The sequence below is a fragment of the Asterias amurensis genome, chromosome 4 (assembly GCF_032118995.1).
Source record: "Asterias amurensis chromosome 4, ASM3211899v1".
NCBI lineage: Eukaryota > Metazoa > Echinodermata > Asteroidea > Forcipulatida > Asteriidae > Asterias > Asterias amurensis.
This window is the reverse complement of record NC_092651.1, coordinates 10,285,490-10,306,402: the sequence shown is the minus strand read 5'-3', so window position 1 is coordinate 10,306,402 and position 20,913 is coordinate 10,285,490. Positions and strand designations below refer to the sequence as shown.

Below are 20,913 nucleotides of genomic sequence, written 5' to 3'. Positions count from 1 at the left end.
GTTTTAAGATTACCAATGGTGTCAAGTGCCTTGTTCTTCATTGTTTGAGTTTGCTCTCTACTTTCGGTTTTGTGTGTGGCCCAACATCAGACATATAGGTAAATTCCGGCGAAGGCCACCAACCTGTTTTATTTGTCACACAGTCAGTGATTTACTGCATCAGTACCTACAACCAGCAGACTTTGTAGTAGGCACTTCCATTAGGCTGGCAAAGGGAGCATCATGATAGTGATGGAGATTTAATGCGTGGGATGCGAGAAGAAGCCAAGGATGCTGACCAGGTTATGCTGGTCACTGACCCTACGACCAGAACCCAATTTCATAGAGCCGCTTTAAAGCAGAAAGTTTTGTCTAACAAATTTCTGCCAAGCACATATGAGCAGGACACCAGTCACAAATTGTACATGTGACATGGTAGTTTGGCTGGTAACCATATTCTTGTAAGCATAATGTTGTTGTGCTTAGCTTATTTTTGTGCTTAAAGGCACTGGACACCTTTGCTGCGAGAGAATAATGGAAGAAGCAAACACCCTTGCCGCACAAGTTGTGTGCTTTCAGATGCTTGAATTCGAGACCTCAGCGGAAGGTCTCGAATTCAATTCAAATATTTTAGTGAGAAATTACTTCTACTTCAAAGGGAGCCGTTTCTCACAATGTTTCATACTTTCAACAGCTCTCCATTGCTCGTTTCCAAGTAAGTTTTTATGCTAACAATTATTTTGAGGAACTACCACTAGAGTCTAAAAGCAGTTCTATGAAATTCGGCTCAGGTTACGCTATGGTCACTGACCCTTCGACCAGACGAACCCCAATCCCAAGATCATAAATATTTTCATATCAGAATATATGTACACCCTGACTTAACAACGAGTATCAGCTTTCAGAGTGTACTCCTTGAATCCTTTCTGCACACAGGAGTCCATTCCAAAACCCATGGTAGGAAACCCCCAGTCGTTGCTGTTTGGGGAGTGGATTATGAAACCTGGATATACTATTGTGTGGCCAGTGTGTACATAGCATCCCTGATACTAGCAACATTGCCAAAACAAACCAAAAGTCTCTTCTAAGAAAAGGTTGTGCTCTCTCTCACCTCAGTCAGGGAGATAAGTGTACACAACTGCTCTTTTTTTAAGTCGTTCACTGAGGCTCAAGAAACATGAGCAAGGGTCAAGTAGTCCCCATTGACGTCATTGGTTTCTTGCAGACGCTGAATTTTGTAATATCAGTCGCCCTGGGGAGGGAGGGCAAACCAAATACAGCAAGCACGTTTGAACTTCCATAGGGGTAATTCAAACTGAGACCTAATAAATATGAACCTGTACTAATTAATCTAAATTTAACGCAGATAAAATTAAACTGGACTTTCAAACCATACTAAGAGCTAATAATAGAACGACACACAAACAGGAGGACACACACGCACTCCCTTTCCTCAGGGCCCATTTTCATGGTTAAGCACAAAAAGTGGCTTAGCACAATCAAATTATGCTCACCAGAATATGGTAACCAGCCAATTAGCCATTTCTCATGTACAATCTGAGACTAGTATCCTGCTAAGCTCTACCAGAAAAGTGTTAAGCAATATTTTCTACTGAAGCAGCTCTATGAAATAAGACCCTGTAATAATAATAGAACAAGGCGCAGACCAAGACAGGAGTCACGTATACATCATCATCATCCGTCGTTCATGAAATCATAACCTTCTCTTTGAAACGCACAACATCACATCAAAACTGCATGTACTCAAACTGTATACAAATTTAATGTTAAATTTGCATCGGGGATAAAGAATATTAATTGTTGGTACTTTTGTATTTAAATTGCTGCTAAAAAGTTGTTTCAAACAACTTTTTAGAAACAACTTTTGAAATAAGTTTATTGTTGTAAAGCGCATCAAGACTTTTGTGTGCTGTGCTGTAATCCCACCTGAGTAATATTCCTGGGTTTTTTTTTTTTACAAAGAGTTTGTAAAGTACACAGTGCTAAAATACATTGGTGTTGCTGTATATGGGTGTAAAAAAAAATACTACTTTGTTATTATTTATTATCTTCACAACACACTAAACCACCTCTCCTCTGTTCATTCTTACCTGTTTGGTCTTGTCAGCGAGTTACCAACACCAGAGTCTCGTCGCTCCCTCATTGTAGCAGCCGTGTTTGACGCATCTAGACTATCATTAGGGGATCCTGTTGCATCAGCTTCACTGGCCACGGTAGAGTCCTGACTGGCGGACAGGGTGCTTATCCCAAGATCCTTCTGGGGGTCGGAGTGGGGCAGCTGGGGGGAGGGAAGGGGCGAGGGTAGCGGGGAAGCAAATGTCGAGGAGACGGGAGAACAGAGTGGTGATGACACTTGTGATGAAACTGACGACACACTACCTTCATCTGAGAAAAAAGAAAACAATGAAGACATGAATTTCAAATGAGTGGATTAATTAATGGTGCAGTTTCCTGCTAAGCTTATTTGAAGGATTTTGATACTTTTTGTAACACAAAACACAACATCCACAGATTTACATTAAACTTATACCGTTTGAAGATAATGATAGTAGAAAGCGTACCTGAAAGTATTAGTTGATGAGGTGCTGTACTTTAAGAAAAATGAGTAAAACAATGTCTTAAAGGAACGTGTTTTACATGCTAAAATAATTTTCGTCTCATGATCACTGAGACAAAAATTATTTTCATGACATTGTCTTACTCTTTTCTCAAAAATTACAGCACCTCAGGAAGTAAAATTTTCAGGGAAGCTTTCTACTATCATTATCTTCAAACGGTGTAAGTTTAGTGTAAATCTGAGACATCGTGTTTTTTTGTCCTACAAAAAGTACATAAACCCTTTAAGAACCAATCACATTTGAAAAACAAATGTTTTCTTGGAATCTCACCGATACCCTTCCTGTTGGTTTTGAAAAGTCCATCAGTGATGCAGTAATGGGGATGGAATAAACATGTCAATGAACTTCTTGTATAAGAGAAGGCATTGCACTAGTTAAAAAAGAAACCATGTACGTCAGGAAAATTCCGGAAATGAGTGGTTTCAAAAGCTATTTCTACAGTACCCAATAACAATCGGAACTCCAAACAGATAATACTAACCGCAGATCCTGTAGTAATCCCCCTGATTGTCACCGTGCAATACGAAATATGGTCTTTAAAAAGTACATATGTAAAAGTGCTCATTGTCTGCTCTACCAACGCCAATCATTGGCATTGAGACTGGGTGCCAATAAACTCAAGGCCGAATGAATGCGAGCAATGTCAATTTCATCGGCCTGATCAGAGCAATAGTAATATCTGTGAAAACCATCAACGGGGCACTACCCTGAGCTGAGACAAATAACCTTGGGCGAACTCTGACATTTCACCTACTCCCAATTGTATAAACTGCTATAATTCATGATTGAAAGTGGGCCTAAATCATTAGTTTCTAAACTTGTTTAGAAGTGCATGTCCTTTTTTTCTAGTTCGTACTGCTATTTATTTCACATTACAACCCTATGTACATGTATCTCCAGTTCATTGAAAGACCAAGATTCTTCAGATTCAATGTAGGCCTACATAATAAATTTCCTAACTTGTATAGAGGAGTCTGTCCATTTTCTGGTTTTGTAAGACAATTTAATTCACAGTGTAACCCCACAACTGTACATACAGTACAAAACAGGATTATTGACTGGCTCTATGCCTCTACATACACAAGCTTAGAAATAAATGACAGAGGCCTACATTAAATCCTTGAGGGTTCCTGGATGATACAGTCTGACAGGAAAACAAAAATAACCAAACAAGGAAAACTGTGGTAAGTCAAATGAACAATACCAACAAACAATTCTCCCCACTCCCACCTCCACTCCCCCCCCCCCCAAAAAAAAATAATAACGACCTACAATGAACTTTTTAAGTATGAGTAAAAGGCAGAAAGTGAGCTTTTAAGAGCTTAACCCGACAGAACTTCTTTTGTAAACTTGCTTTGTATTGTATCCATGCGAAATCAGTCATTTTTCAGTGTCATAACCTCACAGGCGATGCCCATACAGTAAATCATAAGCATCAGACTTGATTAATCCCAACAGCTTATTTCTCGTGTCTTGTTTTACAAACTTTTTTAGGGGATCTGAGCATTGCCACGAGCAAGGTTTTTCTTTTCCTTTTGATAAACTTTGGCATGGGAAATAAAATAAAATTGAAAAGCTGGCTGAATTTCATGACAGCCTTTCAAAACTGATGGCTAGGGTCATTGTACAGCGTATCATTTATGCTGAGGGGTCGCTCACAGAAAATGAAATGTTGCATAAATAATCCAATCAAGAAAGAAATCAAACAATAACCTCCCGGTAGAGTCAAGGTTGAACAGTGGGTTCATTTACCAGACCCAGAAGGGGGAAATTAATTAGCCTGGATATTGTCTTACCAGAAGGGTATCTGTGAATAATCATTGTATCAGTCACCGATTCGATTGTCTGATAAGTCATTATGGGCTTGTTTGAGCGTATAAATTCTCTACAAGTTTAATCGGTCAGGGTTTGGATACATTTCCAAAAGTCAAGGCGAGGTGGGAATAACAAAAAAAATCTTTAAAAACATAATATATTTTTGTGTAATAGACCAGGTCAAGGTTGATGGAGCTAGCAGATTTTAAACCGCATAATTGTGTTCTGTCTTTTATCAAAATGTTTAAGGTTTGTTTCAAAACATAATTTGTCAACAATAGCCTTGAAAATACTGTATGTTTAAAAACCACTTCTTTTCGCAAGCGTCGATCTTAAAGGGGCTGTGTGTGATACCTTTTTGTAGATAACATTTTGGCCTGTACAATTTACCTGTAGAAGTTTCACCCTCATTAGTTGTGAAAATCGCAGAATAATGTTTTTCCCCAAATACTACAGCACCTCAGCAAGGAATATTTTAAGGGAAGTTTTCCACCATCATTTTTTTTCAACTGAGTAAGTTAAAGTTTAAACTAAAATTCTAAATCTGAGGTCTTGAAATCAAATTCGTGGAAAATTACTTCTTTCTCAAAAACTATGTCACTTCAGAGGGAGATGTTTCTCACAATGTCTTATACTATCAACCTCTCCCCATTACTCGTTACCAAGTGAGGTTTTATACTAATAATTATTTTGAGTATTTACCAATAGTGTCCACTGCCTTTAATGACTCGAGTACTGGAATAATGAGTTTGATTTCTGGCCCTGCCAACACTCATATCAACCCCTCGTAATTTCAGAGTATTGGGTGTTCAAGAGTTTTGGGTGTTCAATTTAATCCAAGGGTACAAGCTGCCTGTGTGTTTTATGTCACTGTTTCAAGACCTACAAGGAAGTACACGCTGTCTGACCTGATACAAGGACAACATTTAACACAAAAAAACCATCAATCTTACTGTTTGGAGAACAAAATCACTTCAGAGACCATTCTAATGAAGTTTGTGGTATTAACTATTTAGGCTAGGTATTTACAGATTCAACTTCACTTTTTAGGTCGTGTCTAAAAAAAAAAACCTGCACAAGACAGTAACAAATGAATGAAAACAGGCCAGGGCCCAATTTCATAAATATATCAAGCAGAAAATACTGCTTAGCAAATTCTTTGCTAGGCAAAAATTCAGTGGTGCACCAGTTGCAGCAATGTAAAATTTATGGTTTTGCTGCTAACCAGTTTCTCTTAAAGGCAGTGGACACTATTGGTAATTGTCAAAGACTAGCCTTCACAGTTGGTGTATCTCAACATATGCATAAAATAACTAACCTGTGAACATTTGAGCTGAATCGGTCATCGAAGTTGCGAGATAATAATGAAAGAAAAAAACACCCTAGTCACACGAAGTTGTGTGCGTTTAGATGGTTGATTTCGAGACCTCAAGTTCTAAACTTGAGGTCTCGAAATCAAATTCGTGGAAAATTACTTCCATCTCGAAAACTACTCCACTTCAGAGGGAGCCGTTTCTCACAATGTTTTATACTGACAACCTCTCCCCATTACTCGTTACCAAGTAAGGTTCTATGCTAATAATTATTTTGAGTAATTACCAATAGTGTCCACTGCCTTTAAGCAAGTATTTTTAGTGCTTAGCATGTTTGAATGCTTACAGGCTTTATGAATTTGGGTCCTGGACATACACAGAAGCCAAGGCCTCTGTTGCTCCATATCTTGGCCTTGATGTACTTCAGGAGTTCCCCATAGAATTCAAGAGTTCCATATGGAAGTGCCCCTTGTGAAATGAAATGACATTGCCCTCTCAAAGATGAAATTCCAAGCATGCGAGAGGTCTTAAAACGTACCTTTGCGGAGGTTCTCCTGCATTTCATGAAGACTCTGGTTGATCCCATTCAGCAGAGATTCCAACTCAGTATTGATCCCGTCCAGTTCTGGGTCAGCCGCCTCAAACCTCGTAACGCTCTGGACCTGCATGCTGCAAGGCCGCGTGTCTGGCAGGCTGTTGCTGCGAGTCCTCTTGCGAAGCATGGGTACTGTCAAGTGATCCTCGTCCAAGGTTTTCTCAGCGACGAGAAGTTTTGTAATACTCGATAGAATATCCTGCTTCTCTGATTCAAACTCATTCTTTGAGATGGCCTGACTATTTTGCTGTGTTAGGGAAAGCGGATCGCATTGGGTCGAAGTCGATGGACGAGCCTGGCCTGCTGTGGTTTGATCCGATGGGGCGTCGCCAATGTTTTTCAGGTTGTAGATCTGTCGCAGGAACTCGCATTCCGCAACTGCTATCTGGGCATCGGAGACGCGCTCACAGCTGGAATGCAATGTTCTGGGGACATTTCCTAAGACGCTGCTGTTCCACGGAGATGTCATATTGACACTCTGAGGTGACAGCAACTCTTCGCTGGAGCTCCACGGAGCCATTTTGTCTGGGCAAGATTGGCACTGGCAGTCAGGGGTACCGCTACAACTCAACTTCCTCTCCACTGTTCCCGGAGAGGATGCGGGTGAAATGTCCATCTCTAAAGATCTGTCAGGACTGAGTTTGAACACCCCTCTGCCCTCATCATTGTTATTCCTCACATCCGATAGGGTCAGTTTGCTGGTGAGAATGTTCATGTGAGCCTCCTCCAGTTGTCTGTAGAACTCCCTGTCGATTTTCCTGCTCACCATCGGAGAGCTCGGTTCCGAAAATACTCGCCCCTTTCGTTTCTCAGAGTTGTTCTTTTCACCCGTTTGCGCCCTCCTCCGCATAGCAGGAGGAGTGAGCGGTGTAAACCGAGGGGCCCCAGGTGACGCGGATTTCGACCTCCTCGCCTGATCCAAGTCAATGCAGTTGAAGAGTTCAATTTTGTCTTTCAGAGTTCCTTGCTCGACGTTTGCTATCGGATCGCTAATCACAATTGGTTCCCTGTGGTCCTTTCCCTTTTTACTGCCGCGCAGGCTACCTCCGCGCTTCAGCTTCAAACTGTCCAACCTCTTCAGGAAGTTCTTGGCTCCTTTCATGCGATCTTTGGAGACCTGTTGTTGTTGTACTACCTCCTCAGATGCTTTCCCCTTGCCCATGATCGGCGAGGAGATCTCAATGATCGCATTGCGGGGGCTCTCCTCATCATCTCCAGGCATCAACATGATCGGGGAGGATGGCGGAGTTCTATGAGTTGGACTTAAGCTGCGGTTTCCTGTAGACGCTGAGCAAGTGATCTCAGCTGAGCCTTTGCGCTTAATGCTATATGTCTTATGGATTACAGCAGGGCTGTCAAAGCTGCTTGCACTGGTGTATCCCTCGTTGTCGGTTGTCACCAGACTATCCCGACTGCTGCTATTCAGCCTTGTGGCTGGGGCATGCGTGAGGGTCGGGGAACCCTCGGCAGAGTTTGATCCTAAGGTATCAGGCGAGTGAGGGGCTAGTTCTTCGTCGGTCATACGGCGAGACCACCTCCGACTGCTGCGAGTGTATTTCCACTTGGTACTGATTGCACATTGGTCCTCTTCGTCTGATTCATCACCCTGGATCAAGCAAAAACACACACCAAAACCACAAATTAATAAGAAGAATAATTCAAGCCTAACCACCATCCAGTGGCCGTATCAGGAAACAGCGCCACCATCCTGGTGGTGCCTTGTTCAGGCCTGTATGCTTCGTTTTTGAAAGGGCAAGGGCACCAAGGCATTTTCTCTTTGGCAAAGGGCACCCTATGAGGAAATTGAAAATTTCTACTGGAGCATTTCAAGGGCACCAAGGCAATGGCAAGGGGCAACGGAGGCAATCGCCTCCATTGCCTCCGTGAAGTATCAGGCCTGCTTGTTCTGAGGATGCCTAGTGATCAAAAAACGAAATTTACGTAAGTATTGGCTGTGTTTGTAGAAAATTTGTTGGATTAAGTTTAATGTAAGCATTTATTTAATAGCGTTCTTGCACAGATAACGAACAACAAGGCTTTACTACAATAACATTTTAAAGGCAATCAACCATTAACAATACAAACAAAGAATGAAATAAATAGCCCTAGTAAGCAAAATAAGTCTGGAAAGTTGAGTTTGAAGGGATGTTTTTAAATTAGAAAGTGAAATAGCATGACGTACTTGATAAGGAAGAATGTACCAAAGGTTTGGAGCAGCTGCATAAAAACCTTTGGCAGATGAAGTTTTGTCTGGTTTTAGGTTTAGTGAGAATCCTTGTATCTGAGCTGGAGCGGAGTGTGCGATTTGGCCGATAAGGATTAATAAGGCTCAGTAAGGTAAGAGGGAGCAGTTTCATTCCAACATTTATAGGTGGTGGTTAACAGCTTGAAGATGATACATTCATGAATAGGAAGCAAGTCAAGTTTAAAACACCTACAATCAAACCAAACTTGTTTTCTGTTTCAACACAATAGGCCTGTGAGCAATTCTTTTGTTATCGGCAAATCTGGACTTTGAAAATTATCTAAAAACTCATGATGCATACATGAATCAGGATTTGTCAGCATACGTGTCACATTAAAGTCAAATACAGTAACTCTAACAGCATGCTTACACACGTGTATTGAAGATTAAAAACAATGTTACTGACTTTGGAATATTAAGCCAACCACAGATAAAAACAACTTTAATCGGCTACAACCCCGCTGACGAAAAGTTCACCGAGGATAAAACAGCCCTACGTACAAGTTGTGCATGACAGAGTACCTTCCAACCACAAAGTTGACAAAAAAGATAGTGGGGGTATCAAAAGCATTGTATGCCCGGATACCGAAATGGTAAACATACAGACCTGGAGTACCGCTATCAATTTATGAACTGTCCCGGGTTGTTTCATAATGGGCACAACACAACACCCTGGTAATTATAGCAACAAAATTACCCATATCGGTTTTCTTTGAAGTTCTTGTGTTAAGATTTTTTTATGGCCAATATAGTTTCATGTTCGTCTCACTGATTTCATGAACAGTTGTGGGTTTCAACAGGCAAACTGAACAACAAAGTTGTGGGTTTCAACAGGCAAGCTAAACAACAAAGTTATTGACTGAAAGTTAGAGCTTCAGTTTGGAAGGGGGATGCTTTTAAAAAGTTGAAACCCATTCTTGAAATCTAATAACGAAGAATCAACTAGTCTAATAATAGGGTGTACGCTTCATTTTTTTGAAAAAAGCAAGGGCACCACTGTATTTGTTTTCCTCCCTCGTAAAGGGTACCCTACATGAGGAAATATACCAAGTACCCTAAATTGTAAACTTCTACTGGAACATTACAAGGGCATGGAGGCATTGACCAGGGGGCATGGAGGCGGTTCGCCTTTGTTGCCTCCATGAAGTATCAGGCCTTTAATTAAAATGTAAATGGAGATATAGACTGAAGGAGCTAGAACATGCCCCCTTCAATGCAATGAGTCCCGAATTGCATTACAAAAAAAATACTGAATAAACGAGCTGCAGATGCCATTTGAAGCCAGCTATTAGCTAACCTGCGGACTCTTTGTTTATACCAGAGACCATCAGACACAGCTAAATATTTATGCAAAAGGCTGATTAACCAACCAACCCCCACCCCCCCCCCACACACACACACACCAAAAGTATGAGAAAATGTCCTAAGATTACAAACCAATGTATCTTTGTGAAGAAGCAGATGGAGAAGGTATTTCTAGTGATAACAAATAAATGGTCATCACATTCTTTCCCACTGCTCAGCAAAACCCAAACAATGAGCTGTTGAAGGTCAAATGATCACACTACTAAGTCTTTTGGTAGTTTTGTTTCATATTACTAATTCGTATATCTTTTATACAATTAGGGTCGAAGTTGTAGAGGTAGTAAAGTGCATTCTATACAGTAGTACTAATTAATGACGCCCACGTTCGTCAATTTTAATATGTTCAAGGGGTAAAAAATGCCTGAACAAAAAGAAAACTTAATTCATTCTTATTCATTACTGCAGTAAACTGTATGAGGGATCCTCCTCAACGTAATGTTTCATAAACAATAATATAAAATACTCAACATCTTATCGTCTATTTATTGCTTATAGTATTTGCAGGAACGCCAATTTAGCACCCACCGAAAAAACACCTCTCATAAAAACATTTATGACAGGCTAAAATTATCCACCTGAGGCCACGAGAAATATAGGACAGTAGGGCATGGGTTATGAATGGGGGTGGTATAGAAGCTAGATGGGGGAGCCCTAAGGAACTTCCTGTGTGATGTGTGGTTGATGAGAGTCATTCAGACCAGGGGGTATTGACAAAAGTGGTGTTTGGAGAACGGCCCACAAAGTTGCTGTTCTTTCATTCGACCACCGACCCTCTTGATTCACCTAATTCTACTTTATATACTTGTGGCTTGTGGGAAAGGCATTGATGAATTTAACATGTTTGCTGGAAAGCTGGAAGTCTTTTAACAGTGATAAAACCTGACAATAACATTTTGAGTCATCCTAATTTAAATTTAAACCGAAGAGAAAAACCAAAACAATACAACATGACTAGATTAAAAAAAAAAAACTACAGGTAGGTCGATCGCTCTTGAAACACAGCACTTCCCTTTGGTGAGGGGCACACTTCTACGAGGAAAATGTGAATTTGTATTGATCTTTTGAAGGGCACCACAGCAAAAAGCACAGGGCACCATGGCAATTGCTGTGTGTGCCATGGGTTATTCCGAGGCCTGAATACATGCTAATGTGTGGGATTAGAAAACGTGTGGGGCGTTGACATTAACTTTGCATTTGTACCAAGGGTCTTTGTAATAAAGTGCACAGCAGGTCTTTGCAAGGCAAACTCAAGTAGGAGGCCAAGCATTTGCTCACCTCGGCATTCCACTGCATGCAAATTGTACCCAACATACAAATAAATACACACAAGGCGAGACATCTGATAGATTCCTTATCGACAATGGTGAATTAATGAGAAGTCTTGAAGTAGTGTATGCATTATGCATGATATACAGTGGTTTGAGGCAGACACGTAGGCTGTTACAGTGCACTCCTTGTGTGGTATGCCCGTTAACGGCAAAACCCTAATATAATTTTGTATTTAACGCTGGGCGATATGATAAGTGGAAGCCTTCACTTTGGGTTCTCAACAAGTACTCTGGTGAGGCGAACCATAGGGGGTAGTGTTCCCTCTGGTTAGATCATATGGACACCATCATACAAATGATTACCACGGATAATAGGGAGTGTTTGAGTCCTGCCGATGGAACAGCATGGTGTGCAGTTCACCAGGGTCAAAAATCATATTTGTCTTCAGGGGGGAAATAAATCAGAACTGGGATGTGAATGGCTTTAACAGGGTTTCGATGTTCAAATACTGAGAAGTTATTCTTTACTGTACATGTACTCCAGGGAATTTTGTATAGCAAATTCATTGGACTGGACTTGTTTTGTGCTAATATTGAGTTAGCAAATGACGATTATTATTTTTTAGTAGCAACTGATACTTGTTCTGTAGCATTTTGATTTGCTCTGCAAGGGAATTTGTCCGCTGGAATATTGATGTTCAAATAATGAGACCTCCTTCATTAATCTATACCTGTACTGATTTAATGCTAGTGATTATTTAGTTCTAAATATTATTTTCTGGAGACTACAGATTCAGCAAATATTACTTCCAGTTATGTCATTGTTTATTAAATAAGGACATATCACTTTCTGCGGTGTACATTTTTGGATGGTTTTGCTGTGTGTGGAAACTGATGTGGTTTTCATTCGTTATCAATTTTGTTACATTTTTATGGAGGGCAATATTCAATTGAGTTGTTTTTGTATGGGCGGTGTATCTATAATATATTTTTTTTAACCGTGACTGCGATCTGTTTTCTATTCAGTGTTAATGATCTGTCAACTTTTAACGCCCAATTAAATGTGTATTTCAAACAACCCGACAAACAATCCCGTCAAAGGTTCCACTTGTGTTCTATTCCGGTCAGGTACCCTCTTCAACAACAAAAGCCCCCGCGATTATTTCATACCGTAATGGGCCAGTAATGGATTGGACTTTCTATTATCAATCGGTGGAGTGAAGAGGATAAGGACAGAAGGGCGTGTGGTGCCAGACATGATGTCTCTAGAGTCACGTGGACTGATACCGATGTCTGTCACATTACACAATGTCTCCAAAATCTGTGTTTGTACATGTTTGTTTTTTAATCTTTCTTTTGCAATGACTGCTTTAAGCATATTTTTTAATTTTTAAAAAAATGTTTCGTGTTGTGCATGTAGGCTCCTGCATTATGCGCCGCAAAAGTATCTCATATTATTATTATTATATTTATGTTTGTTCATTCCTGCAACAACAATTTTAAGAAGTTTTGTATTTTTTGCTTGGCTTTACTATTGTTAGCCTGGGTGTCACAACTTCACAAGATACTTTCACTGTTTATTTACTGTTGTATTTTACCGGTAATATTGTATTTGGTACTTTTTGTTTAAACCTTGGCCGAATTAATAATAACAATAGTAGTAGGAGTAACTATGTAATAAGGCACCTTTCGTTTCAATTGCAAGAGCTTTTTAGAAAAGTGTAAACAAATTTGTATCAACAACTTGATGCTACAAAATAAATTATTATTGGAATAAACAAACAGAACAAACAAACTGCGATGCATTGACACTGATCTTTGCCACTCAGGAAAAACTGCCACTCAGAAAAATTACCACTGCAGGAATCGAACAAGCGTATAATTTTTGTTTTGATCAAGCACATACAATGTACTACAAGACAAGCGAGTATAAAGAAAGATGGCAACAAAACAATAAAAAGCTGTTGTTTGTTGACAAGCTTTAGAAACCTTGAAAATGATGCGAGACACTTCAAATATTTTGAATTCTAGCGACTACTACAGAGGAAAGGAGAAGGCGTGCAGTTTCACTTTCTGAAAGGAAGTTGTTCTGAAACTGATTGCATCCGGATGTTTTCAGTAATCCAAAACCAGCGCATAATATTCCACTCCATTGTTTTGATCAATGATACATAAATAAATGGCAATACAAATCAATTTTTACACACAGCTGAATGATTTCAGCTACCAAACATTCAAGTGTGATAGCAATTAGTCAATACAATATATTAAAGTAGTGTTTAACAATATATAAAATAAAAGTTGAACTTACAGATCTGTGGAGAGGAGCTTCAATCTTCATACTTGCACATTTGTTGAGAATATGAAGTCTCCTGTGTGGACAATGACATATAAATCCAAAGAATAGTTATATGGTTTCAGCATAGGTCCTTGGCAATATTGTCTTGAAGAAGTGCCTTGCCTACATCAAGCAAGACCCGGACACTACGTCAAATCAAAGTACATGCACACCGAAAGGGCTACTACAACACACTGTCCCCTGTGGTACACACATCCCACGCAGTACAGTACTCAACCCTTCTTCCCAGTGGTTGTGATTATGCAAATGTGTCCTTGCATAAGCCCCGCCTTCCTGCTGACATCCTGGCAGCGGATTGGTCGGTTCTGCCAATCACCTACTGAGTTTATTTGCCTCTGGGATAAAATCACAATAAACTGGCCAGGGCTTGAAGATCATGCTGGTAAGATTACAGTGGGGATACTGTATTTAGTGGCAACGTGCACATGAGAGAGACCCTTGTACATTAATGGTAGAGGGGAACCAACCAGCAAGAATGAGCAATATACAACAATGTACATTAATACAGATTTCCTGTTTTTCTCCTGCTCATTAGTCTGGTCTAAGCATGGAGGGTCTAAGCACGATCCCTTTAAGGGCGTTGATACCTTTTGCAGATCAAGTTTTGGGCATGACATGAATCTCTACTCACTGTAATTGATGATGTACAGTATAAAAACTAACTGTAGAAGTCTCAGCTTCATTGACATTAGTCGTCACGTTTTTGAGAAAAGAAGTGAACAGCACAAAGCAATGTTTTCATGATAGTCGTGTAAATGCTTAAGTAGAGGCTAAAATAACTTTCGTCAGACGTGGAATTGTTTTCCCATGGTTTTACTCCCTTCTCAAAAACTACAGCCCCTCAGCGAGTATAGGGCCTACATTTTAAGGGAAGCTTTCTACCATGGAGGTAGAATCCATCAATATCTTTAAACCGTGTAGTTCATCTTTGGATGTTTGTGTTTTGTGTGGTACAAAAAACAACCTAACCCTTTAAAGGATTTCCTATAATGATCAGATAATGGTTTAACCACCACTGGAAGGACGTCCTTCATCTAGGGGTATATATTGACCACCATTAGGGATGTGCATGTTCATATTATTAAATGGTCTGTGTCAACTGCAAGCGCAGGCTGGTTAAAATTAGTGCTGTCCTCCACCAAGAAATCGTGGACATGCTGACAAAGACTCAACTGGACCATGGAAGATTCCTTCCCCCATGACTGGACGCAACTTGTAAACATTTATGGGGTCTTGATCTACAATAAGTAAACATCACATGGCATGTAGGATTGTGGAATACATAGTAAACATATTTAGAAAAACAAACAAAAATGGAAAGAGCAAAATCCCTTAAAGGTGGATTTGTTGTTGAGGGTTGGACATTGGAGGGCCCAATCTAATATCTGTTAACCAGAACATGAAGCTAAGCACAACAAAATATGCTTAGCAGATTAAGGTTACCAGCCAAAATATCATGTTACATCATCTACGACTGGTATCCCGTTCATTTTGCTGAGCAGAAAACTGTTATTTGTTTAGGGCCCAAAAAGCAGAGACTGGCCCTTTCTGACCCACGTTTGTGTCTTAAAGGCACGCATTGTTAGAAGAAAGTTTTACAGAAAAGTAATTTTTCACCCAAGAATTTGAATCTGAGACAGGCTTTAGGCCTGAAGCCTGTCTCAGGCATCTGAAAGCACACAATTCCGCGCAACAAAGGTGCTTGTTTCTGTTCACTTATTTAGTGTTTTTGTTTTGTTCCAGTTTTTTTTTCTTTTGAATTTTGTCATCACTTTTCAGTATTGTTTATATTAATATATTTTGTTGTTGTTTTTAACTCCACTTAGTAATTTCCAAAGTGCTTATTCATGTTGAAATAAATGTTTCTGGAAAAAAAATTGAAAAAAATATATAACAAAATTACATTGGATCGGAAACCTTCACCCAAGATTTGTGTTTTGTGTGATAAGATCATTATTTTGATCATGAAGGAGACTGAGCTCATCATTCCCTTCAAGGTTAACTCTTTCTTGGATGAAGTCTTAAGTTAAGGAACAAGATTATAAGACTAATTAGATGTTTGATCCATGAGATTATATGGCATCAATTTGAAAGGTCGCGTCCATAAACTTTATCTGGTCAGCAGGTCGATTTCACCGAACTCTTTCTAACTTTGGATTAATCTTAGGACTTCAAAGGATGATAAGTTCCATAGACGTTAGGACGCATTGAAACCATGGACGAGTTACTCCTTCTAACTCGTGATAGGATTAATCTTGGCGTTTCGAGATATTAGCTGCAGCTCAAATAAGTTTATCTTCATTGGTGGAAGAGTGGCAAAAGTCATGAATTTGGGGCCATGCTTGGAGCCTCTACGCTTGGAGCAAAGCTGGGAACAATACTTCAGTTATCTCCCAAAAAAATTATGAGCATGAAAACATACTTGGTAAACAGCACTGGAACGATGTTGATATTATAAACATTGTTAGAAACTATACCCCCTTTGAAGTAATATAGTGTAAAAGACATAAGTAATTTTTCACCAAAGAATTTTTATCTCGGAAAGTCTTTGAAAGTGAAGCCTTTCTCAGACATCTGAAAGCCCACAACTCAATGCAACAAGGATGTTTATTTCTTTTATTATTTTCTTGCAACTTCTACAACCAAGTGAGCCGAAATGTTCACAGTTTTGTTAAGTGAACAAACTGTTCTTTGACAATTACCAAAAGTATACCCTGCCTTTAAATATTGCATCATAAACACTAAGTTTTTGTAAGTTGTTAACACTAAATTTTACATTATTGACTGAAATTATTGGGGCACAAAAGATTACTGACCAACAGAATCTGTTAATTCTGAACAAAAATAACTCGCTGCTCTTAACAAACAGAGCAAGAACATTGTATGGCTTCAATGTGGTTATCGATTAACGTTAAATGGTAAAAAAAAATCAATTGCTTTGGTGAAAATAACAACAGATGTTTTCTATAAAAAAAAATCACAATGAAACAAATCATTATATAAATACATCATATAAAGAAGAGGATGATGAAATAAGCATGCAACTCAAGGCAGCCATCTTCTTTTTTTTTTTTTTTTTTTTTTTTTTATGTAAGATAAAATTGATGCAAAAAAAGGCTGATGCCTTGAGTTTGATTTTGGGATTTTTAAAATTAAATCAGCGAAGTGCTTTGGAGAACATAAGCTGCTCACAAAGGATAGTGGTCATTATCTGATATTTATAACTCCACTTGTTTCTTGGTGATGAAGAAATTATGAAAATAATGGGGGAAAAACTATGCAATTGGTATTACGACTGAACACACATTTTTGAGTTACACTGTATTAAGTGCTCTCTAATGAGCTTTGGCAAACTGACAACTGGGAGAAAAAATCTCAGCAATTACCAAAATTTTTTTTTTTATATATATATATATATGCGTTCTTGTTTCGAGGCGTGAGAAAATGGTTGCAGCGTTCGAGCGCGAGAAAGTCTCCCCTGAGGCGTGACTTCCACGCCTAATGCTTGAGACTTGAAAGGTCCGCGTCCATGACTCTTGTGACTTTCTAACAAAACAGAAACAATACAAACTGCACTCCTTAGTACAAAGCAAAGTCACATAGTACGCAACAGGACCCCACGGACTGAACTTATACAAGTTCTGTACGTCTTGATTTACGTACTGATCACAAAAATACAAGATGAAGATGTCACCATGATGTGACTTCGATTTATAGTTTCAGCAGGATAACAATACTTTTTCCTGTATATATGCATCTTTGAAAAGTGCTTTTTGCAATTAATTTTTGGAAGATCTCTCTTTTTAATCAATTTATTCTGTCTTGAATTGTTTTAATTTATTGGTGTACAGTCAGGGTATGCGCGTCACACGCGGCAACTGATGCCACCTCACCATGAACATTAGTGGTCAAACGGTTTACGTGTAAACGCTGTGTCACCTACAAAAAAAATGCGCACTTCACTGAATAACACCCATTCTATTTCTATGGTCAATACGCACAAATTTACCCAAACCTCATAGGGTTGTAGCATTGTGTTCGCTATACCTCAAAAAGGCTCATGGAGTTGGAGGCAAAACTTACCGTATAACAGCATCGAGGAGATCTTGATCAAGAAAGTCATGGTCTCGCTCCACTGAAGAGATGTCAATTGGAAATGTACACTCTAAATAGATAGACAAAAAAACAAAGACATTTTGAAAGCATTCCTTCCTTGCATATTGGTAGATTTTATTAAAATTGTCTGTGTGAAGCCTTGGCCCCATTTCATAGCGCTGCTTAAAGTTACGCAAATTATTTTGCTTACTGTAGCAGGCAAATTTGCTGAGGTGCAAGTGTATTTCATAGGTGAGCAGAAAGATTTGGCAGCCATATTGTCGTTCACAATCATTTATTTTTTCGTGCAGTAAGCACCGGAAGGTTTGGAAACCGTGCAGTAAGCACAAAATCGGCCGCTAAGCAGCTCTATGAAATTGGGCCCTGGTGTTCATCAATGACTTAAAGCAGAGCTACACTATTGGTGACCAATGCAACTTGGCTTTGTTTTTAAAAGGGCAAGGGCACCAAGGCATTTTCTCTGTGATAAAAGGGCACCCTATGAGGAGATTGTAACTTTCTACTGGAGCATTTCAAGGGCACCGAGGTAATGACCAGGGGGCATCGAGGCAGTCAGGCCTGAACTTCAACAATAAACCAATTGGCACACTCTAAAATGATGAATAATTCTTGTTAAAATCCATCGTTTGCTCTAAACATTCTCAAGGTATGCATTTAACTAGAATTCTGCATTCCCAAACTTTACCTCTGGTCTTTGAAAACTATTTTTTTTAATTTGTTATTTTTTTTTTTTTTTTAACTTTCACAAAACAGTCAAAGTTGAGGGGGAGTATAGGGTGAGTTTTAAAGCATCGTTAAACATCCACGAGGGGAATGTGAAGGTTATTATTTTCATTTGAAAAGAACAAGAAGATTGTTACAGACTGTGACATACTGTTCGAGTCACTGAGTCACGTTGGGCGTGGAGCTGGAATTCTAGTTTCAAATATCGCTCTGGATGTGAAATATCCCATAAAAATATTAACCGTATAGTTAATGAATGAGCAGGTCTCGGAATGCGCAAGCTAGCAGATATCCCGATACGCACGATCTGCGTGCATTAATAACAACTATTTCAATTTTCTATATTAAACTTCACACAAAAAACATCCAGAGAAAACCATTGTCTCAATTCAGCGTGCTTCAGCCAAACTTCATAAACTTTGGTCCAGAATGCCCCCTGTTTTAATCAAAGCGTGGGGAGAACACTGATAACCATTTTCAGGAATAAAATGAATTCATTACAACCTGAGTGGGTACAGTGATTTTAAAGCGCTATCATTTTATTTATGAAAAATAAACCCAGCTGATTCAGATTCTGATTTTCGGAAGTATCCCATAACAATTATCAATTTCAACCATGTAACTAATAAAAAAGACATTTCAGATACGAACACTCATATGTTGTTAAACAATTATCAATTCAGCCTGTTTTTGTGATCTTATGGTCAATGCATATTAAGCTCATTTAGTTGACAATCATTGTTCATTTAATTGAATGAATCACCAAATCTGTGAGGATCAAATCTTTTTGTAAATGTTTCCTTGAATGTTTTTCAAAACTAATTTTGTTGTTAGAAACCTTCTCTCTAAGTAACCATTTGAAATTCACTTAATTGACAGACATTGCTCATTTAATTGAATCAGTCATAAAATCTCCAACCAATCCATAAGGATAAAGACTTTTTTATAAATGGTTCCTTGAATGTTTTCCAAAACAAATGTTATTGTTTGAACCTTTTTCTTCTTGTAAACAAAGTCTTCATTCTCTTTCTGACCAACTGACCCAAACATGAACGACATCAACCGATAAGTCATCTGAGAAGTTCTTGTCAAAACTTTTAATCAAGCAGTAGTACTAGAAGTCTATCTGCAGTGATTAAGAATAAATGCGACCGCCAATCTAACTCTGCCCTTACTTATTACTGACCTTCAAATACATCCAATGAGTTCACTTTCAGAACAAAGACGACACAAACCCTTACCATTCTTCCCAATTTGATCCCAAATCCCTCAAATTTTACGACCCATTGTTGATACAATCAACACCCTACCACAACAATTCACAAAATAAGACCCAATTTCGTCCGCTGCGTTGTTCAGACCCCAACCCGTCAATAATAGAAAGCTTCGCCGACCGCCATTCAGTATTTTAAGATCAGAATTGATCCCTGGTGTTAACATCAAAATTGGTTTATTATTCCACGGTAATGAAACTGAACCTCCATTGACTTTTTTAAACTCCGCCAATAAACTGGACACAACAGATTTTTTTGTAATTTAATCAGTGCGAGTTATGCACTTAGTGTTACGATACCCCGCCGGAAGGAAAAAAGGGTCGCCAGTCTACATTGTTGGCGGTATTACTTTGTAGTGTCAAACTCTAGTCACCTTCACCCCGGCAGGTTGACTTTACTAAAGAGGCGGACCATACACCACCCATGAATAAAATCATAGATAAAACCAACAAGGGGAAAACTACCCTCTCCCTACAGGTGCATGGTGTAAATGTAGCATTGCGGGGTAAGTAATTGATACACGCTGGCTACGAAGGAAAAAAACACGTGGTGGCTATATAAGGCCAAGTTAAAAATTATAGCAGTTAATTGTCCGTTTTTTTACCAGAAAAGAGGATGAGGGCCCTTTTATTTTTATTTCTTTCAAAGGTGGCCGGCAAGCGTTTTAATTCCAACTGGCCATCAATTCCAACTGACCACCAACACTTTTAAAGCCATTACACACTTTCGGTAAACAGTATTGTCCAAGTCCCACACTTCGTGTATCACAACTTGTATATAAAATAACAATCCTGTGGAAATTTAGGCTCAATCGGACATCGGAGTCGGGAGAAAATAACGGGAAAACCCACTCCTGTTTTCGCGCGTTTCGCCGTGTCATGACATGTGTTTATAACAAATCCGTAATTCTCGTTAACGAGAATTTATATTGTTTTACCGTTTTCTCAAAAAGTAAAGCATTTCATGGACTAATATTTCAAGAGAAGTCTTTCACCATTACCTTCTGTAAACCCTGTAAATTATTTGTAAATCTGTGAACTCTTTTTTTTTTTCTGTACCGAAAGGGTCCAATGGCTTTAAGTAGGTATAAGTTCTTAAAACTTAATGGAGAAAAACACAGAAAATTGTCTTTTAGAAGAAAAAAACTAATAAAATAAAAAGTAAATAAAAAAGGATGCGACCTCAAAAGGGAGGGGACGATTACCCGTTTTTTAATTTTTTT

The 20,913-nt window shown here is 39.0% G+C and overlaps 1 protein-coding gene across 5 annotated transcripts in view; it reads right to left on the bottom strand.

Annotated features, from left to right (window-relative positions):
* LOC139936711 (rho GTPase-activating protein 7-like) overlaps positions 1 to 20,913 on the bottom strand; it is a 169,288-nt gene that overhangs the window by 26,156 nt on the left and 122,219 nt on the right. For all 5 annotated transcript variants that reach the window (XM_071931589.1, XM_071931590.1, XM_071931591.1 and 2 more), the window contains 4 exons: positions 17,662 to 17,743; positions 13,531 to 13,591; positions 6,285 to 7,947; positions 2,091 to 2,385 (listed from right to left, as the gene is read on the bottom strand). In XM_071931589.1, the coding sequence (XP_071787690.1) occupies positions 2,091 to 2,385; positions 6,285 to 7,947; positions 13,531 to 13,591; positions 17,662 to 17,743 (2,101 nt within the window). The remainder of the gene's footprint in view (positions 1 to 2,090; positions 2,386 to 6,284; positions 7,948 to 13,530; positions 13,592 to 17,661; positions 17,744 to 20,913) is intronic.